This window comes from Diceros bicornis, chromosome 4, assembly GCF_020826845.1.
Source record: "Diceros bicornis minor isolate mBicDic1 chromosome 4, mDicBic1.mat.cur, whole genome shotgun sequence".
In the NCBI taxonomy this organism is placed as follows: domain Eukaryota; kingdom Metazoa; phylum Chordata; class Mammalia; order Perissodactyla; family Rhinocerotidae; genus Diceros; species Diceros bicornis.
The window spans coordinates 14,605,821-14,625,642 of NC_080743.1; the positions used below are offsets into that span (position 1 = coordinate 14,605,821).

The window sequence follows — 19,822 nt, forward strand, 5'->3', positions numbered from 1 at the left end:
CCAAGCCTCCAAGGGACACTCCCTCCCTCCTTGCAAGGTATCTTCCATTCTCTCAGAATTAGTACTTTCCCAAGATTGTCACCTAAGACCATCCACACTTTCTAAGCCCCATCTCTCAAGTCCTCAGTAGCCAGGGCTCTGATCAGGTAGTCATGCTTATAGTATAATTCAGAAACTGAGAAAACTACAATGTTAATTTCAATTTATATGTGGCTGTCATCCTAAGGGAACCTGGAAATTTCTTTTGCAAAATAGTAAAGTTCTCTTTCTTAAAGCCATCCATTATTCCTTTATTTAACATTTTGAGTCCCTTCTAAAAGGATATACTTTTTTATTATCTCTTTCCAAGATCCTTCATTGAGAGGATCTACTTAAATAACTTAACAAGGGAGTAATTGCCGCACGGAAAAAGCTATGTATTTCTTTTTTTACTTTACTATTTTTTTAAACTGTTTTTGTAGAAAACAATAGTAAATAGAATTTGTTTACACTAAGAAAGGATTCTGGATCCAATACAGTGATGCTACCATCTCAAATCAAAATGCAATTAAAATATTGTCCAAATCCTCTGCATAAGTAATAAAATGCTGCTGGCAAAATTCTGAAACCTAGGAAGTTAGGCTTTACCAACCTTCATCTCTTTGGTGTTCTTTTACCCTTTCATAGATGCCCAGCGCTCTCAAAAATCTTTCTCTTTTGCGCTATCCAAGCACTCCTGAAATAACATTGTAAAATTACCTACTGTGCCCACATATAAGGCCATCTCTGATTCAGAAACAGGTGAAGTTTTTATTCTATACTGCCATATTGACATTAGATTATTTATGTATAAAATGACATAGCTTACTGTGGGCAGAAGGCCAAAGCATCTTCTCAAATACTAGAAATATACCCAACAAAAAGAACAGAAAAGCAAAGATGTTGTGCTATTCCAAATACAAACTAAAAATTAAGAAGATCAATAAATAATTCAATTACATCATTTTAAGGTAATCCAAAATCATAAAAAAATTCTCTAAACATATCAAAAACAGGAAGCTAGCCAAAGTTAGTGTAACCTCTTGAACATGATAGCTCAGAAGAATTACTTGAAATTAATAGTATATAGAGAAACAAAATTAATTTCTTTATCCAATCTTGTTGGAAAAAAAGAAAGGATAGAAAAATTTCCACTCCTAAACTTCATTTTAAAAAATGCCCGAGCATTCATATCATTGACAATACATATTGCCGTGCAAGTTATACTTGACAAACCTGGAGGCCCATGACATTCCTGAAAGTTTAAAGATATTCTAAGGGAGAAAAGAACTCAAATTTATTGGTCAATAGAGACAAACACAAAATGCTATTACAACTCCAGAAAGGTCCCAAGAGTCACTAAAGATCATTTTTGTGAAGATAGGTTAAATAGCAATGAGACAACAGTCTAATGCATCATCTTCCTTGAAATGAGATCCACCTCCCAAACTCGCAGCATCACCATTCTTCTAATTATCAAACTAAAAACTTGTGAGAGAAAATATTAAAACATAACCTTGGCTATAACCTACTTTGAAGAAGCACAAGGAAAATGAAGAACTGGGGGAAAGAGACATAATTTGAGATAGAGAACAGGAAGTTAACTCCCAAGAGAACTAAGGTTATATTAATTTGTAGACCGAGTTGAAATGCATCTTATTTACTGCCAGCTTGCAGTGTGGCATAAAAATGCACATACCAGTTAAAAAAGAATACCTCCCAAGAAACACAGTAAAACAGATATAACAAAAACCCAGAAAACCAAGCAATGCATGGCTGCACTGGTCTGTAAACTCACAGAAAGTGTACCTCTTCCTGATTCTTAGACCTCCTATTCTTTCCTTTGTCTTCTTGCATTATTTGGGACTTCTTGTGCAATGATGAATAGATGGAATTATGGCATGCATCCTCATCTTGTCTGACTTTCATTGAGATGCTTCTAAAGATTCACTCTAAAGTATAATGTTTGCTGCTGGCTTTAGACACATAGCCTTTATTAAGTCAAGGCAGCTCCCTTTTATTTCCAGTTTGCTAAGCCATGTTCCCTTTCCAACATTAATGATTGATGAATTTTAATCAAATGCCTTCTCTGCATCTACCAAAACAATTACAAAATATTTCATATTTAATATAATGATATAACAAAATACATTAATATATTTTGTAATCCTAAATCATTCTTGCAATTTTAAGATAACTTCTATTTGGTCATGAGTATTTTAATCATAAATTACTGGATTCAAGTTTATTTAAGATTTGTACATCTGTGATCATAAGTGAGGTTGGCTCTATATTCTTTTGACACTCTCCTTGTCTGGTTTTGATTTCAAAATTAACTAGTTCCATCAAACGAGTTAGGTAACATGCTTTCTTTTTTTATTCTGTTTGTATATGTCAGCCCCACACGTGTGTTTGGTAAATGTCACAGATGAAAACCATCTAAGCCTCCCATTTGTTTGTAGTTTCTTGGGAGAGGGTACACATTTTTAACAATTGAAAAAAAAAAAAAAGCAAATATTCTTTTCCTTGGAGGCTTTATTGCTTTTACTTATTTTTTTTCCTAAATCCCCTCTAAGTATTACTTTAGCCACATTCCAAGTGATTTTTGTGCCCTTATACCGAAGACGTCTCATATAAACAGCACATTTTGGGGTTCTGTTTTTAATTTAGTATGATCACCTTACTCTCAAACAGGGCATTTGGTCCAATTACATTAATTTAATAACTGATATAGCTGGATTTACAACTATTATCTATTTTCTATTTCCTACCTATTTGATGTTCCTTTTTCTTTCTTCTTTTGAATTAACCAAATAGTTTATTAATCCTTTTCTTCCTTTATTAACATGGTAGTTATACATAACATTTACCATTATTATAGTGGTTACCTTGGACATTAGAACCCAACTTTGACCTGTAGTCTAATCAAACTGATCACATTTACCATTTCTCCAACAAGAATAGTATTTTACAACACTTCAATTCCATTTATCCCTCTGCCTTTTGCCTTACTGTTGTCAGATATTTTAATTCTACAAATATTTTTTAACCTAACAGGAGATCATTTTTATTTACTTATTGTCCCATCAATATTCAATTATCTTAAATGATATATTTACCTATTCTGGGTCTGTTCATTCCTCACTGAATTTTTGTGTTTCCCTTTGGGATCATTTTATTTCTGGCTGAAGAACTCCATTTAGTTTTTATTTTAGTTCAGGTGCACTGGCAACAAATTCTGTTTTTGTTTGTCTGAAAATATCTTTATTTCACCTTCATTTTTTGGAATATATTTTTGCTGTATAGAATTATAGGTTAGAAGTTTTCTTCCTTTCAGCACTTTAAACATGTCATTCTATTGTTTTATGACTCCCACTGTTTACATCAGTACTAAAGGTAATGTGCCTTTTCTTCTCTGGTGAGATTTTAAGATTCTTCTCTTTGGCTATGATTTTTCAGCATTTTGACTATAATGTGCCAAGTTGTGGTTTCCTTTGGGAAAGAAAATCCCACTCCTGCTTCGGGTTAATAGAGTTAGCTGAATCTGTGGTTTGATGTGTTTCATTAGTTTTGTTCATTCTCTCTTTAAATATTGCTGATTCTCTGTTTTCAATCTGTCCTCTAGTTTAAGACACTATTTACACACATTACACCATTTGACTGAACCTAATACGTCTCTTACTCTTTCATTTTTTCTTTCTGTGCTTCAGTTTGCATATTTTCTATTGAATTGTTTTCAAGTACACTAATCTTGTTTTCTGATGTATCCAATTTGATGTTAAACCATTCATTGAGTTCTTCAGTTCAGAAACTAAATTTTTCAATTTTAGAATGTTCATTTCATTGTTTTAGATATATTCATATTCTCTGGTCAATTCCCTATCTTTTCATCTGTTTTCAAGAATTTTTTTCCTATTTTCTTGAACATACTAAACATAGTTACTTTAAGGTTCTTATGTACTAACTCCAAGTTCTGGATCACTTCTAGGTCTGCTTCTATATTCTCTTTTGTTTTCTGTTTTGCTCTTAGTGTATGGTCATAGTGCCCTCCCTATTACGTGCCTAATAATTTTTGATTGATTGTTTATAGGACACGGCATATTTATAATACAAAAAAAAGCCACCAACAATGCTATTTTCCATCTGAGAAGATCCACACTTGCCTCTGCTGGCAGTTACAGAGTGGTAGTCTGATCACTTTCACTCAATCAGCAACTGAGTTGAATTAGAACTGACTTACAATTTTGATAAGACTCATTCTACCTCTAATTTGCCCCTATTCTTAGGGTGAGGCCTTTGAAGGTTTTAAATTGAAACCTGGCAGGTCTTTGTCCCCTCAACACAGAGATATTACAGAAATTCCACTGTGCTTTTCAAAGATTTCTGCCTTAGATTTTTTGTCCTGTTGTCCTGTGCAGCTTCAGAATTCGGCATTCCAGCCCCACTGAACTGCCAAAAGCTGTACTGGTCACGCTGTCCCCATTAGTGACCCTTCATCAGAGGCCAAACCCAGACTCCTCTAGCATAGAGGTGAAAAACTTTTTTCTGTAAAGGGCCAGAGAGTAACTATTTTAGGCTCTCTGGCCATAACGTCTCCTTCACAACTACTCAACTCTATTATAGCCCGAAAGCAGCCATGGACAATACGTAAATGAATGAATGAATGTGGTTGTTTTACAATAAAACTTTATTTACATAAACAGGCAGCAGGCCAGATATGGCCCATGGGCCACAGTTGGCTAATCTCTACTCTTGCTGCGCCCAGAAATCAGTACATAGATTCAAAGGGAAAATTAGCTGGAAATTGTCAGTGTCAGTTCACCACCATCTCCAGGACTGTCAGGTCTCACCTGGTGTGTTCTCCAGGGACTCCCATCCTGCAGATCTTCATCTCCTCAGAATTCAAGATTAGTAAATTCAGCTCCGGTTTTCAGAGGTTTTCTGCTTAACAGATAGCTTTCCCTTAGGTTCAAAATTGGGCAAATATTTTTAAAAGGAAACTGGTCATGTGATTGAGGCAAATATCTTGAAAGGGAAACTGGTTTTGTGATTGAGTGACAACTGTCACTCTAGCTTCACACAATCACTAAAAATTTTGCCAGTTTCTCTATCTATAAGCAATGACCCACTGCCTGGACCTAACCCAGATTCTCGACTTTTGACCTACTCTTAGAATCAGTGAATTAACCCGGCAGAAAAGTGGCTACAGATTTTGAGCTCATCTCTGAAAAGTTTTCTCAAATTTGGATTTTTAGCTTCTCAGTCCTCATTGCTTTTACACTTCTCTAATGTCTTTAAAAATATGATTTTTGTCTGGCTTTTCTAGCTGTTCTTGGTAGGATGACAAGTCTGTTACAAATTATTTCATCTTTCCATAATCAGAAACTGTATCCTACTACTTTTGATATTTAAAGTTTTCATTATCACTCAGTTCTAAGTATTTTTAAATTTTCCACTGATATTTTTTTATTCCAAGAATTACTCAAAGTGTGTTTTTAAATTTCCATACATATATATTTTAAACAATTCTTTTTTGCTATTGATTCTAACAATTATATTGTGATCAGAAAAAAATGTTCCATAAGATTCCAAACCTTTATAGTTGTTAAGATATGCTTTTTTGGCCAATTATGAGTCAATTTTTAAAAGTATTACCTTTGAGCTTGAGAAGAATGCTTATTTTCTAATTGTTGAATCTATCAGGTCAAGTCTGTTAATCATGTTGCTCATATCTTCAATTTCAAAACATCTAGAGGAATATTTTATCAATTTCTGATAATGTGATATTGAAATCTTCCACTATAATGGTGAATTTATCAACCTCTTCAAGTATGTAAATTTTTAAAAAATATATGGTGGCTATGTTATTAGATAATCAAAAGTTTAACATGCTTTTATCTTCCTGCTGAGTTAAACCTTTTACCATTAGTTGCCCTCTTTACCCTTGCTAATGCCCTTTCCGAAGTCTATTTTGTCCAATATTAATATAACTACATACATAAGCTTTCTTTTGGTTAGCAGTTGCCTAGTAATCCTTTTATTTTCAGCTATTTAATATCATTACGTTTTCTGTCTGTAGCTGTAGTTAGATTTCTTTTTATCCTAATGTGATGATCTCTGTTTTAAACTAAGATTAATTTATTTAAATTTATTGTTATAAGCAACATAATTATAATTATTTCTGTCTTCTTGCTTTGTAATTTCTATTATTCCTGCTCTTTCTATGTTTCACTTTCATTCCTTTGCTACCTCCTCATTGACTTTTTTAAGCCCATCTTTTCTTCTGTACTGTTTTTATCGTATTTCTTCTATTTCTATTCTTTTAGTGGTCATTCTCAAAACGTAAAATGCACACTTACTTTACAGTCTAAAGCTATTGAAATTTACTACTCTTTTCCCCCCATTCAAAAAAAAACCTCAGATGGGGCCAGCCCCATGGCATAGTGGTTGAGTCTGGCACACTCCACTTTGGCAGCCTGGGTTCACGGGTTCAGGTCCCGGGCATGGACCTATACTGCTCATCAGGCCACGCTGTGGCAGTGACCCACATACGAAATAGAGAAAGACTGGCACAGATGCTGCCTCAGGGCTAATCTTCCTCAAGCAAAAAAAGAGGAAGAGGGGCCGGCCCGGTGGCGCAAGCGGTTAAGTGCCCGCGCTCCGCTGCGGCGGCCCGGGGTTCGCTGGTTCGGATCCCGGGCGCGCACCGACGCACTGCTTGTCAAGCCATGCTGTGGCGGCGTCCCATATAAAGTGGAGGAAGATGGGCACCGATGTTAGCCCAGGGCCGTCTTCCTCAGCGAAAAAAGAGGAGGATTGGCGGATGTTAGCTCAGGGCTGATCTCCTCACAAAAAAAAAAAAAAAAAAAAAAAAAAAAAAAAAGAGGAAGATTGGCAACAGATGTTAGCTCAGAGCAAATCTTCCTCACGAAAAAAAAAAAAACAAACCTCAGAATACTTTAAAACCAATCACTTCCTCTCCTTCTTACATAATATTATTATTAAATACATTATTTAATAATATTAAATACTAAATACATATTAAATACTTTGATTTATCTTACTCCCCCAAACAATTACCATGTCACTATTATCATCATAATTATAAAAGATACTCAGTTTTTGCTTAAATTTACTCACATTTGTACTAATTTATGAGCTCAGCATTCTTCCTTGCACTCAGACCTCTCTTCCGGCTCCTTTGCCTTCTTCAAGAAGTGCATCCCTTTAGATGTCGTATAAGTAAGGGTGTATTGATTCAAAATACTCTCAGCTTTTGTATGATTGAAAATGTCATTTTTTTGTTCATTCTTTAATGACAGTTTAGCTGGGTAACCAATTTTAAGCAGGCAGTCATTTTCTTAAGCCCAACTATACACAAATAGGCCCGCAGCCTTTTGTCCTGACCCTCACACAAAGCCTTAAACTCTAGATTTCTATATCAGTAATTATCACTTAGGGAACCTTGCCTTCCATGGTTACTTACCACATGGATTTTAGCTCCTTATATGTTTTCCCCCAGAGATTTCCCTATTATTGAGGAAAGCAGGGCTTCCTATTGAGAGCCACTGTTCAGCAACGGGCTCTTACAAATACTTTCTGCCTCACAGATTAAAGGGCCTGCAGCAGGATAAAGCACATGGACCCCTGTAAAGGACGTTGGGATTAAGGTACATCTGGACACATCATGGGGTGGCTCTAGGAGAGGGCTCCCACCCACTGATACTCTCTTCATAGTAAGTCTAAGCAGGCCTTACAAAGGGAAACTAAGAGTCTGAGCTTGTCTCCAACTCCTTAAGGAAGCTGCATGTTTGGAACATTAGCTGTGACTGTCTAGAAACATGGGAAGTTGAACTTCTGCAGCCCCTTCCACTGAATAAAGGGGTGCCACCAGTTCTAGTTCAATCTGGAAAAAACCAGAAATGCCATTCATCAATGTTGTTTGTCTCCACACAACTACTTTCTTGGTAGCTCAGCTCTGTATTTAAAAGTACTTTTTTTGTAGTTTATAGAGCATCTAAGTATTTTACAACAGAAGAGTTTTTCAGAAAAATCTAGTCAGCAACAATTCTGAAAGTGAAGTCAATTGTTCTTTATTATTAACTTCAAACCACCTCTCTAATAAATCATTTATATTCATTTCTTATTCTAGAAAAAGTGAATTGTTCTTTCTAATTCTGAATATTACAGGGTATTCTTTTATTGAGAAATATTTCCCTGTGATGAAATTTCAAACTATGGATGCCAAAGGCCACTAAAGTCAAGTTGTGTTTTTACATCTAAGGTAAAAATGGGATTTCTCATATTCAGAGCCAACTCACTTGCAACTTTCAAGTACTTGTTATTACTAGAAGTTACCTAATTTCTGGATACTCAAGGTTTTACTGTGCCTAATTTTCAAATTAGAAAGAAAAAAAATCACCCTTAACACTAAAACCATACAAAATAAATTTGAATCAGTTTCTGTGATTTAGAAGATATACATTACAGTGTTTTGGCATACTAAAGAGAAATCCTTATGACTATCAGTTATTTTTTAAAGTGTAACTTAGAGCTTTTTCTGTCATTAGATACAAGATTTTAAATGTACAGACCATGTTTATGCAAAGCAATTAGAGCAGTTACAACTCCATCTATGGCAAGCCATAGAAACTAAGGGTGGACTCTCTAAGCCAGCGATTGCCTGTACTCATAATTTAGCTCGTTATTACCTGTCTCAGTACCTTAAGGCAAAAGTGCAAAAGAATGTCCTAAAGCATGCAATCCTTAAGTCACCTAGAAGTAGATAGGTAGAAATCTAAAACACTATGTTCCTATTCCATCTCTTAATACACATACTCATAATATACATATATTTGGTATAAAGAAATAAACATTTTAAAATTAGATATACTAATTTTAATATAACTCAATTTAAATTGCTTACCAAGTGTCTGAATCTCTGACTGGCAATGTTGTTCAGACCAATTAAACTAGGTCCATAACTACTCACAGTGCGATGCAAAGTAATTCTCAGCCAGCATCTACACTTAGTTATCACGGACAAATTCAGGTATTCTGAGATCATATCCTTGGAACTCCTGTATATCATTAATTTTCATTTGTTTTTCACTTTTGAGAAACCATACTGAAAAATATTAACTAACATTAGGCTGAGCCCATCAGACAAAGAACAAAGAAAGGCTCTTAATACTGAAGTTAATATAAAGTTGATCAATCTCACTGAAAAAAAGACATCCCATAACAATATTAGCTGCATGCTTCCCTTAGTGAAAGTACTTTCAGAATAATATGCGACAATGTCATCAAATTAAAGAAAGTGCGAAGTCTGGAATACCACTGAGTATGACAAGAACTTTGTATACTTGAATTACAAACAGAGAAAGATGGAGCATAATAGAATTAGTCAATGTTGGATAGATTAATGTCATCGGTAGCTCAAATGAAAACTGTCAATAAATGTTTGTCTCATGAAGAAACATAATATGTTCTTTTTCTCATATAAATATTTAATTACTATATATATTACCAGGTCATGGCCAAAAGTAAACGATTTTTTTCAGTCTCCTGCGTTTTCTTTATTTTTATGAGAAAATTAATTTTGAAATAAGCATTTTTAATTACCTGCCACCTTGTAGGAATTTATCTATTACTTTCATAGAAAAATATACTTTAAATAATATTTACTATATCAATTTAATGAAAACACATAAATGACTTTACTTGCAGTTTTTAAGTACAGTTTGTCTTTATTAAAAAAAATTTATCATGAAATTTCAAATTATTGATTACCCCAGAGAAAATCATAGTATTCTAACAAATCTAACAGCAGTGCCCCAAAATTAATATCTACCATGAAGGATATTGCTAGCAAAGACCTCACGGCCCTGTCCCTTACCAGGTTCATTCCCCCTCACCCCACAATAAAACCTACACATAGTTTAATGCTAATATTATGATATCAGAATGAGTATTCTAAAAGACTGATAGGCTACAATAATGAACTAATACTTATAAGATAATTATTGATAAGATAAAACACAATGAAGTAAGCATAAATAGAAATAGAGTTTTTAAAAAATCAACTACATGGGTAAATATGAGAAGGCCAGGCTAACAATAATTCCTGTCAGAATGGGCACTATGTGGCATGCCTGATAAAAATGCAAATCAAGCTATATAAATAAAGCTATATTACACCAAACAAAGAGGGTAACACTCTCACTGTATGTTTTGCATTGGAGGAGAGACATCAGTACGGCTGCGATGAGTTTTACACGGCACGCTCTTAAAAAGGCATTGACAAAGTATGTTCATTTTATATACATTATCCCCAATCCTCACAATAACTCTGAAGGGAGAGAGTAGATTACCCTTTTATAGATAAAATATCTGAGTTTCAGAGAGATTAAATGATGTGCCTGAAGACATAAAGCAAGGAACTAAGCAAAATTTGAATGCAAGTCCCTTCACCTCCATACTCTTTCTACTATATCAGACTGCTGTAAAGGTTCCTTCTGGCACTAGGAGGGACAGGTTGGCAATACCTCACCTGTAGAATCCTTCAAAACCAAGTAACAAGGCATAACATGGCTTCAATAAAAATGGCAATTTCTGAAATGGGCTTACAAATTTACATTATTAATATAAATGTCTTCTTCCTCTTGCTTTACCTAACAGCTACAATCCTAAAGCGTTAGATATAAATCAATATTTTAAAAATTGAATCCAGTTTTCCCCACTGATAAATTATAAATAAAAACTGGTTTATCTTTATTACTAATTAATCACAAATAATCTTCATACACACATCTTAGGTTTTGGGGTTTTTTTTTATTTATTTTTTTATTTATTTATTTTTTTTTTTTTTGGTGAGGAAGATTAGCCCTGAGCTAACATCTGTTGCCAATCCTCCTCTTTTTGCTGAGGAAGATTGGCCCTGAGCTAACATTCGTGCTCACCTTCCTCTACTTTTTATGTGGGACACCTGTCACAGCATGGGTTGATAGGCAGTGCATAGGTCCACACCCAGGATCCAAACCTGCAAACCCTGAGCCATAGAAGCAGAGCTCGTGAACTTAACCATGACACCACCAGGCCAGCCCCCACACATCTTAAGTTTTTGATCCTTCAATTTCTTGATTAAGTATTTATTAATATGCAAACTAATTTCTAAAAATATGCCAGAAGAATAACAATTCAAAAAAATCCTGAAGATTTACCTATTTTATAACAAAAATTCCATATTATTAGGTTTATTACAACAAGACAACTACATATAGAGAGAAACGTTTACTATCCTTTTTTAAACTGACAATTCAATATCAAAAGTCTTTTTCTCCTGTCAGTAATCTGAAGAAACAAATAGCATGATTATTTGAAGGTAGAACCTACCTCAATCTTTAGTATTAAAAAATATAATTGTTCCATATGTACAAATATGTAATTCTACTGCCATCTTCTGGTAAAACACAATTTCCCAATTCTTTATAGTACTTCTCCAAATGAGAAACCTCCAGATATGAAATTACTTTCTAGTACTAGATTAATAAAAGCAGAATAGATAATTTTTGCAAATGGCCAAAAATATACTAAAAATAGAATTCTAGCCATAATTTTTATCAGTACATGTGATATATTCTCTCAGTAATGTTGAACACTCATTATTGAGCACTTTACTATATTTGAGCACAGAACTAAGAACTTTACAAGCAAAATGAAAATTAATTCTCTTAATAATCTTATGAAGTGGAGTTATTATTCCCATTTTACAGATGAGGAAACTGAGAATCAAAGAAGTCAAATGGTTTGCCCAAAGTGCACAGCTAATAAACAGCAGAGGCTCTGAATTCAGGAGCTGACTGATTCCAATGACCTTGCCTTTGATTATTATGCTGTAATATCCTCTATAATGCCGGATAATAAACATTAAGTTGATTTAACTCATTTAGGACATTAAAACTTAATTTAGTGGAGTACAGCAACAACATTACAATTAGTAAGGAGACCAAGAAAGTCAAAGAATCTAGAATCAAAGAGTTAAACCTTCAAGGTCCCACAATCTACTCTCCATATAATTCAGAACTTTATTCCCTAAACATCCCAGCAGATTAAGTTTCAATGTTTTATTTTATAAATAATACTATATCATTTTTAGGTTTTTCACAATTTACAAATTTTAAGTTCTATATGTTTAGCGTTTAAATTAAAATTAACTGCTTTGATACAGTTTTAAATATTAATAAACACTAGTTGGAAATTACTATCCCTAGTAAACATAGTATTTACTAATTTATATTCAGAGATGTTTTATTTATACAAAGGGAAATAGCACTATATTCTGCTACACTATTTATATACACTGATTTCTTAAAAGTCATAAACCAACCCAATGGATGCTTCTGTTAATTGTAAGTAGTGAAATAAACTGCTTAAAAAAAATCTGCCCATGAAATAATCAATACATTATTTTGAAACTATAACAATAATTTATGTGTATACAAAATGACAAAATGGTGATTTAATTATCAGTTTTGGTATCATTATAAATAAAACAATCACACCTACTTCATGCTCTGAAATTCCACTTTAATGAGCTTCTGAATAACTGAAATGACTAACATTTATAAACAACAATATAAAATAAATGGCCAAATAGGATGCTTAAGATAATACAGAATTATATTGATGAATAAGGTAATCACTTTGAAATATACAGTAGTATGTAGAAAGTAGGGAAGAAATCCTGTCAACTATTGTGTGAGCCATTTTGGTGAATCTTTCATTCATAAAGTTTCATAATCACATTAATTTACTGTGAGCAATTTTCAGTGAATAGTTTGATCACAAAGTTTCATATTCCTCACAATCTATTTTGCCCAACTCCAAAACAGATGTTTCTACTGAATAGGTATATTTAAATTTTGATTTAATTTCCTAGTAAACACAATGAATAGAGATGAATTCAAATGTTCAATGATATCATGAATACTATAATACGTCCTTTACATTTCCATACAAATTTTAGAATCAGTTTGTCAACCTCTACAACAAAAGCCTGCTGGGATTTTGACTGGGATTGAGTTGATCAACACCAGATTCAATAAGATCCCAGAATACAGTCAATATAAAAATTAATTGTACTTCTGTATTTGAGCAACAAATGGAAAATAAATTTTTTAAATATTACTTAAAATAGCAACAAAATAAAAATATTTGGGAAATTTAATGAAAAGTGTGGAAGATATCTATACTGAAAACTATAAAACAATGCAGAGAGAAATTATAAGATCTAAATAAATGTAGAGATATGTTCACGGATCAGAGGACTCAATATGGTTAAGGTGTCCACACTCCTCAAATATACAGAGTCAATCCAATCCCAATCAAACTCCCAGCAGGTTTTTTTCAGAAATTGACGAAGTGATTCTAACATTTATTCGGAAACACAAAGGATCTAGAACAGTCAAAAGAACCTTAAAAAAGAAAAACTGATCTGTAGGACTTACACAACCTGATTTCAAAACTTACTATAAAGCTAAAATAATCAAGATAGTCTAATACTGGTATAAACGGACATATAGTTCAACGCAACAGAATGGAGTCCAGAAATAGACCCATACATATATAGTCACATGATTTTTGACAAAGGCACCAACACAATTCAATAATGAATTCAATCTTTTCAATACACGGTGCTGGAATAACTAGATATCCTTATGGAAAAAAATGAACCCCAATCCCTACCTAATGCTACACTCAAAAATTAATTCAAAGTAAATCATAGACCTAAACATAAATGCTAAAGCTATAAAACTTCTAGAACAAAATAAAAGAAAGTCCTTGTGACCTTGAGTTAGGTTAAGAATCCTTGCACAAAGGGCATTAAGCATAAAGAAAAAATTGATAAATGAACTTTATCAATATTAAATCTCCTGCTCTTAAAAAGACATTAAGAAAATGAAAGGCAATCCAAAGACTAAGAAAATATATTTATAATACGTATATCTAACAAAGAACTTGTATCCAGAATATATAAAGAAATCTTACAATTTAGTAAGAAAACAAACAACCCAGTTTTTTAAAACTGAGCAAAAGACTTGAATAGACACATCATGAAACAGGTATGAATGATCAATAATCACATGAAATGATGCTCGACATCCTCAGTCATCAGGGATGTGCAAATTGAAATCATAATGAGATATCACTACACACCTACTAAAACAGCTAAAACTAAAAAGACAAGACCAAGTGTAATTAAGGATGTGGAATAACTATTTGCGGGAATGAAAATGGTATAGTGACTATGGAAAATAATTTGGAAGTTTCTTATAAAGTTAAACATGCACTTCCATATGACTCAGCAAACCTACTCTTAGGTATTTACTCAAGTGAAATGAAAACTTACGTTTGTATGCAAATGTTTATAGTGGCTTTATGGATCATTGCCAAAAACTGGGGGCAAAAACAAATGTCCTTCAACTGGTGAATGGATAAACTGTATCTCATGTATCAGTAGTTTGTTCCTTTTTATTGCTGAAAATTTATTGCTGTATCAGTCAAACTACTGATACATGTGACAACAGGGATGAATCTGAAATGTGTTATGCCAGTAAAAGAAGTCAGACTCAAAAGGGTAGAGAATGTATGATTCCATCTACATGACATTCTGGAAGAGGCAAAACCATGGGGACAGAAAACAGATTAGTGGTTTCCAGGGATGTGGGGGAGGAATTGGATAAAAAGGGGCATAAGGAAATTTCTTTTGGTGATGAAGCGGCATAGTGATTATCCAAATGTATGCATTTGTCAAAACTCAGAACCGTGTACTAAAAAGGGTGATTTTACTGTAAGTAAATTATACCTCAATTTTTAAAAACTCAAAAAAATTGAACAAACTGCAGTTGCACACAACAACACAAATGAATTCCAAAAACATAATATTAGCAAAAGAATCAAAACATAATGTTGAGAGATACACGCTTAGGTGATATAACTAAAATGAAGAGCAAGAAAGTAAATTGCGTACAGTTAGGATAGTGGTTAACTTTGAAGGGGAGTGAGCGGGTTGCAATTGGGAAGGGCCACAGGGTTGGGGGAGCTCCCTGGGTACCAGCACTGATCTACTTCTTTTTCTGGTGGCTACATGAGCAGTTGCTTTCAGACAATTCACTGAGCTACCATTTATATTTCATACCCTGTTAAAGGAGAGCAAGCCAAGTAACTCAGGGTAAATTATAAAAGAATAAAATAGGAACAGGTATTTTTTAGAAGTATGAGGCATTCCTAGATTCATATCTTGCTCTACCATTTGCTAGATGTATGACTTTCGGCAGGTTTCTTAACCTTTCTCAGCCTCAGTTTACTCATCTTTTAAATGAGGAAATTACACCTGTCTCATAAAGTTATCATACGAACTAAATAAAATTAATATAAATACCCTTCAGGGTATCTGCCTAGCTCCTGAGCCCTTTTTGGGGGTTCATCTTATTAACATGGGGTGCAACCCCCAGCGGCATGATTTTGTGTTATATGACCCCACTATTGCCCAGCTCGACCAGAGGTGGACATCTGACCCAAGCTGGGCTAATCACAAAGCCGTCCGGGGAACTTCGAATGGGGAATGAGCAAGCTCCTTCTCTATCTGGGCTTTATCACAAACAAGAGACAAACCTCCAGGACAGTGGTGTGCACACATTCTATCCCTCCGCTGCCAGAGCAGCAGAGAAAGAAGAGACTAAAACAACAGGGAGATGGAGAGAGTGCTGCCCACATTTCTGATTGCTATCTGGTTCCTGATTCCGGTCCCTTACTGGGGTCTGCCCTAGGGTTCCACAAAACACAGAATATCTTTATAACAAATGTCCTTAGGAAAATAATGCCAGCTCATGTTGGATTCTATTAAAGTCCTAGCTAATTATATAAAGCATGAAGCATATAGACAGGGCTCAAAATACGATGACTGTGGCAGCAACCGTCTGATCTTTGACCTCATGCGTGGGTGGGGACCTCCTTATGAAGCCCTTGAAAGAGTCCTACTCTGGCGTTCAAAACATAGGCTGACCTTGGGCTGGCCCGTGGCTTAGCGGTTAGGTGCGCGTGCTCCACTACTGGCGGCCCGGGTTCAGATCTCGGGCCCGCGCCGACGCACCGCTTCTCCGGCCACGCTGAGGCCGCGTCCCACATACAGCAACTAGAAGGATGTGCAACTATGACGTACAACTATCTACTGGGGCTTTGGGGAGAAAAAGGGAAAAAAAGGAGGAGGATTGGCAATAGATGTTAGCTCAGAGCCGGTCTTCCTCAGCAAAAAGAGGAGGATTAGCATGGATGTTAGCTCAGGGCTGATCTTCCTCACAAAAAAAAAAATAGGCTGACCTCGATGAGGCCATATTCACCCCTCTGTTGGAGGTCTGTACGAAATCCGTAAGAAAAGAGTCCAGTCTCAAATTTCCTGCTAGACTCAAAAATTTTCAATTGCTCAAGACTGCCTAAAGAGAGAAAGAAATTCTAGTATAACAGAATAAAACTACAACAACAAAACATTCATAAATAGAATCAAGTGCCTAAATTTAGAGCCTAAAGCAAAAGTCAGACTAGGTAAGTTTTCGTCTAACCAACCAGGATAAAAGTTCAGGGTTTACAGTTCATATTGTCCTGGATTCCCTTTTTTCTTGGCCAATGCCTACAGAATTTAGACTCCTACATTTTGTAACACTAAAATGTGCCTTTATTTTTACATTCACAAGCTGGAGCTTCTTTTCCCTATATATATCGTAAGGACACAAAACTGGTAATCTGATTAATGCTAACATAGACTTATTACTAGATTCTCTAGTAAGCCCAACTCTTTCAGGAGGGCAGGCTGTTTGTCTGAATACTTAGTAAAAGTCAACGTACACACACTCAGGTGAAGCAGTTTAGAATCAAGTTCTATAAGCCAACCTTATTGCAATCAGCCCTTATTTTACCTCATTTGTTCTTGCAAATAAATTAATAACACAATTAGTAAGATACACACAGAAACAGTGTCGTTACTAACTATATGACTGTACCCTACTCAATATCTAAATTTCAGGAAACATAAAAACAATTATTTCATATAGCTACTTCAGTCAATTTTATGTACTAAAGTTCTTCATCATATCTGATTTTAGTTTAGTACAACTCTAGTACACAAAATATGAAATACTGACAATCTGAACAAATCAGTTCCACTATTTCCCTAATATATGTAGAAAATAATATTTTTAAAAGTATAACTGCCAATTTTAATAACAGTGACTATATTGATATTTTTAACCTAAGATCTGAAAAAATACATTCTAGCCCATAATTTCCTTAATAAAATAGTTTTTTGTGATATCCGATCTCTCACAAATATACTTTTCTCTAAACAAACATCTGATTGCCTTTCATATTTGCATATAAGTACCACCTACACACACTGAGATAATATTTGAGGCATTCATGTAAAACTTCCTGGAGCATGTTTGGAACTTAATTCCCCTAAATTAATTGGATAACATATACCAGTAATCACGAACCCATCTGTAAGCAATATTCTAAATAAAATTTATTTATAAACACTAGAGGGTGCTCTAATTCAACAATCTGGCTTTGATGCTTAAAATAATTTTCTTTTCAATTAAAAATAAATTAAGATAATCTTCAGCAACAATTTTTGTTCTCAAACTAATACATGGAGATAATTTATGAGACAAAATTCCATTCTTCCACAATATATAATGAAACTGTAGAATTCCATGAAATCATTTTTTATTGTACAATTATTACAAATTTAATACTGGAGAGAATAGAAAGTAAGTACAGAAGAAGTAAAGATGGCCTTTGCCTACAAAGGAAATTAACACAATGTTCAGATGGTTAAGAGAAGATGTATCTTGTATCTTATAGACTTAAGTTCAAGCGAAATTACAAAATGAATCTGGTAAAAGACATATAGTAGCTCAATTTCAATTTTAGTTGCTAAGTATTAAGATAGTTTAGCTATTTTACAAAGGTAATTTGAAATTCAGTATTTAAATAATAAATAAAAGTGATATTGCTGTAGGATACCATCTGTTGTCTTAAGAAAATATTTTTTAAGCCAATAGCTATAGGAAATTCGAAAAGAAAAAATCCAAAACTTCGAATATCCAGAATAGGAAATATTTAATAATAATATCAATTTTAAATCTTCATGGAAGATGTATTTTGTGCTAGCTTTTTAAATTTATTCCTAAAAAATTCATAAACTCAATTATAAACCTTTGAAATTTTCAAAATTGAGAATAATGTATATGCTGCCATTTGGCAACCCAAAAGAGCTCCCTGGAGTACGAGTTTTCAGTAGATAGCATTAGTTTACCTAATCACGAAGTTCAATACCGAGTATAATATATCATCTATATGTTTCAAGAAAGTGGCTATTAACTGAGACACTATTTAACCCTAACAAAGTGTTTTGCTTTTAAAAACGTTTACAGAGAAAAAAACAAACGGAACTGTATAAATATCTCTAAAATTCACATACCCAAAATCAACCAATTTCTCCCAATCTCCCTCTCCCTCCCTTTCTCTCTCTCTCCCGCAGACACACACACACACACACACACCCCCCACACACACGTGCATGCACGCATATTCACTGCTTTCTCACTTACAATCCACTCCCCAAGAGGGGAGTACCTGGCTTATACCTCTCTCTCTCATTCCTTTCCTTAATGAATTACCAAGAGCCCTCAAAGAAATCCTAAACAGTGGCAGCTGTTGATGGATGGTCACTCCAAATTTACAACTGCCCTGGATAAACTGTTCCAGACTAACAGAAGACAACGCTAGGGAAAAGTCAGAGCTATGACCGAACCAGGCTCACAAACCACTCGGACTCTAAGAACCAAAATACACGCCAGTCAGAGAACTAACCAGATTGCTGGAGCCCGAAGAAATTGTGAACATGGAAGCATTGGCACTTGCTTCCCCTTTTTATGTTTATCTGCCTTGCATCTGCCAGATTCCTAGGGCCTTTATTACCCTCTAAATGCCCAGCTGCCAGTTTCATTCAATGTCACATCGTTTAATACCTCCTACTGCAATAGGTGACAGCGCACACACTCATTAGAGAGGATTAATGTTTGAAACACTCATATACCTGCCCTTTCATTAAGGTCTTCTGAACCACTATACACACCTCCACTGACAGAAAGGTATGGCTCTGAGACAGCCAGTTATGGGGAAAGTTTTAGTCCTTTTTAGCAAATCTCAAATCATACTACTACAAACACGTTTTTTGGACCTACAACATAATCCTAATCATGATCTTAGCTTCCCACTGCTATCTATATCTTTTGATCATAAATCTGAAAAGCATAGGGCTTACATAAATGGAAGATTGGGTAGTATTGTGTAATTTTGTTTACAAACATCAACTTTCATCTCTTAATATTATCTTATACAAAAATTTACAAACTGTGAAACTAGAATATTCTATTCAAATAATAATTTAAGATGAATACCTGCTTTCCATGATTCCTAAATCTCGTTGCAAACTAATAGTCTCTGTTGTAATTTCCACTTTCCGTACACTTCCAAAGAAATCGGTTATCAGGACATTTTTAGGATCCCTCTGAAAAAGATCAGTGCGATGTCCAGGAGTAGACACACATAGACTTTTGGGACATACCTGAAACTGAAAAAACATATATAACAATAATAAATACATACATGCCTATATATACATACAACTTTTATTAAATCCAATTAACACAATATAGTAGACTGTAGTATATTTAAATTTAAA

General features: G+C 34.3%; 1 protein-coding gene across 1 annotated transcript in view; it reads right to left on the bottom strand.

Moving 5' to 3' along the window:
- Positions 1-19,822, bottom strand: part of PIGK (phosphatidylinositol glycan anchor biosynthesis class K) — a 113,748-nt gene that overhangs the window by 44,176 nt on the left and 49,750 nt on the right. The window contains exon 9 of the mRNA XM_058538326.1: positions 19,539-19,711. Coding sequence (XP_058394309.1) covers positions 19,539-19,711 — 173 coding nt within the window. The remainder of the gene's footprint in view (positions 1-19,538; positions 19,712-19,822) is intronic.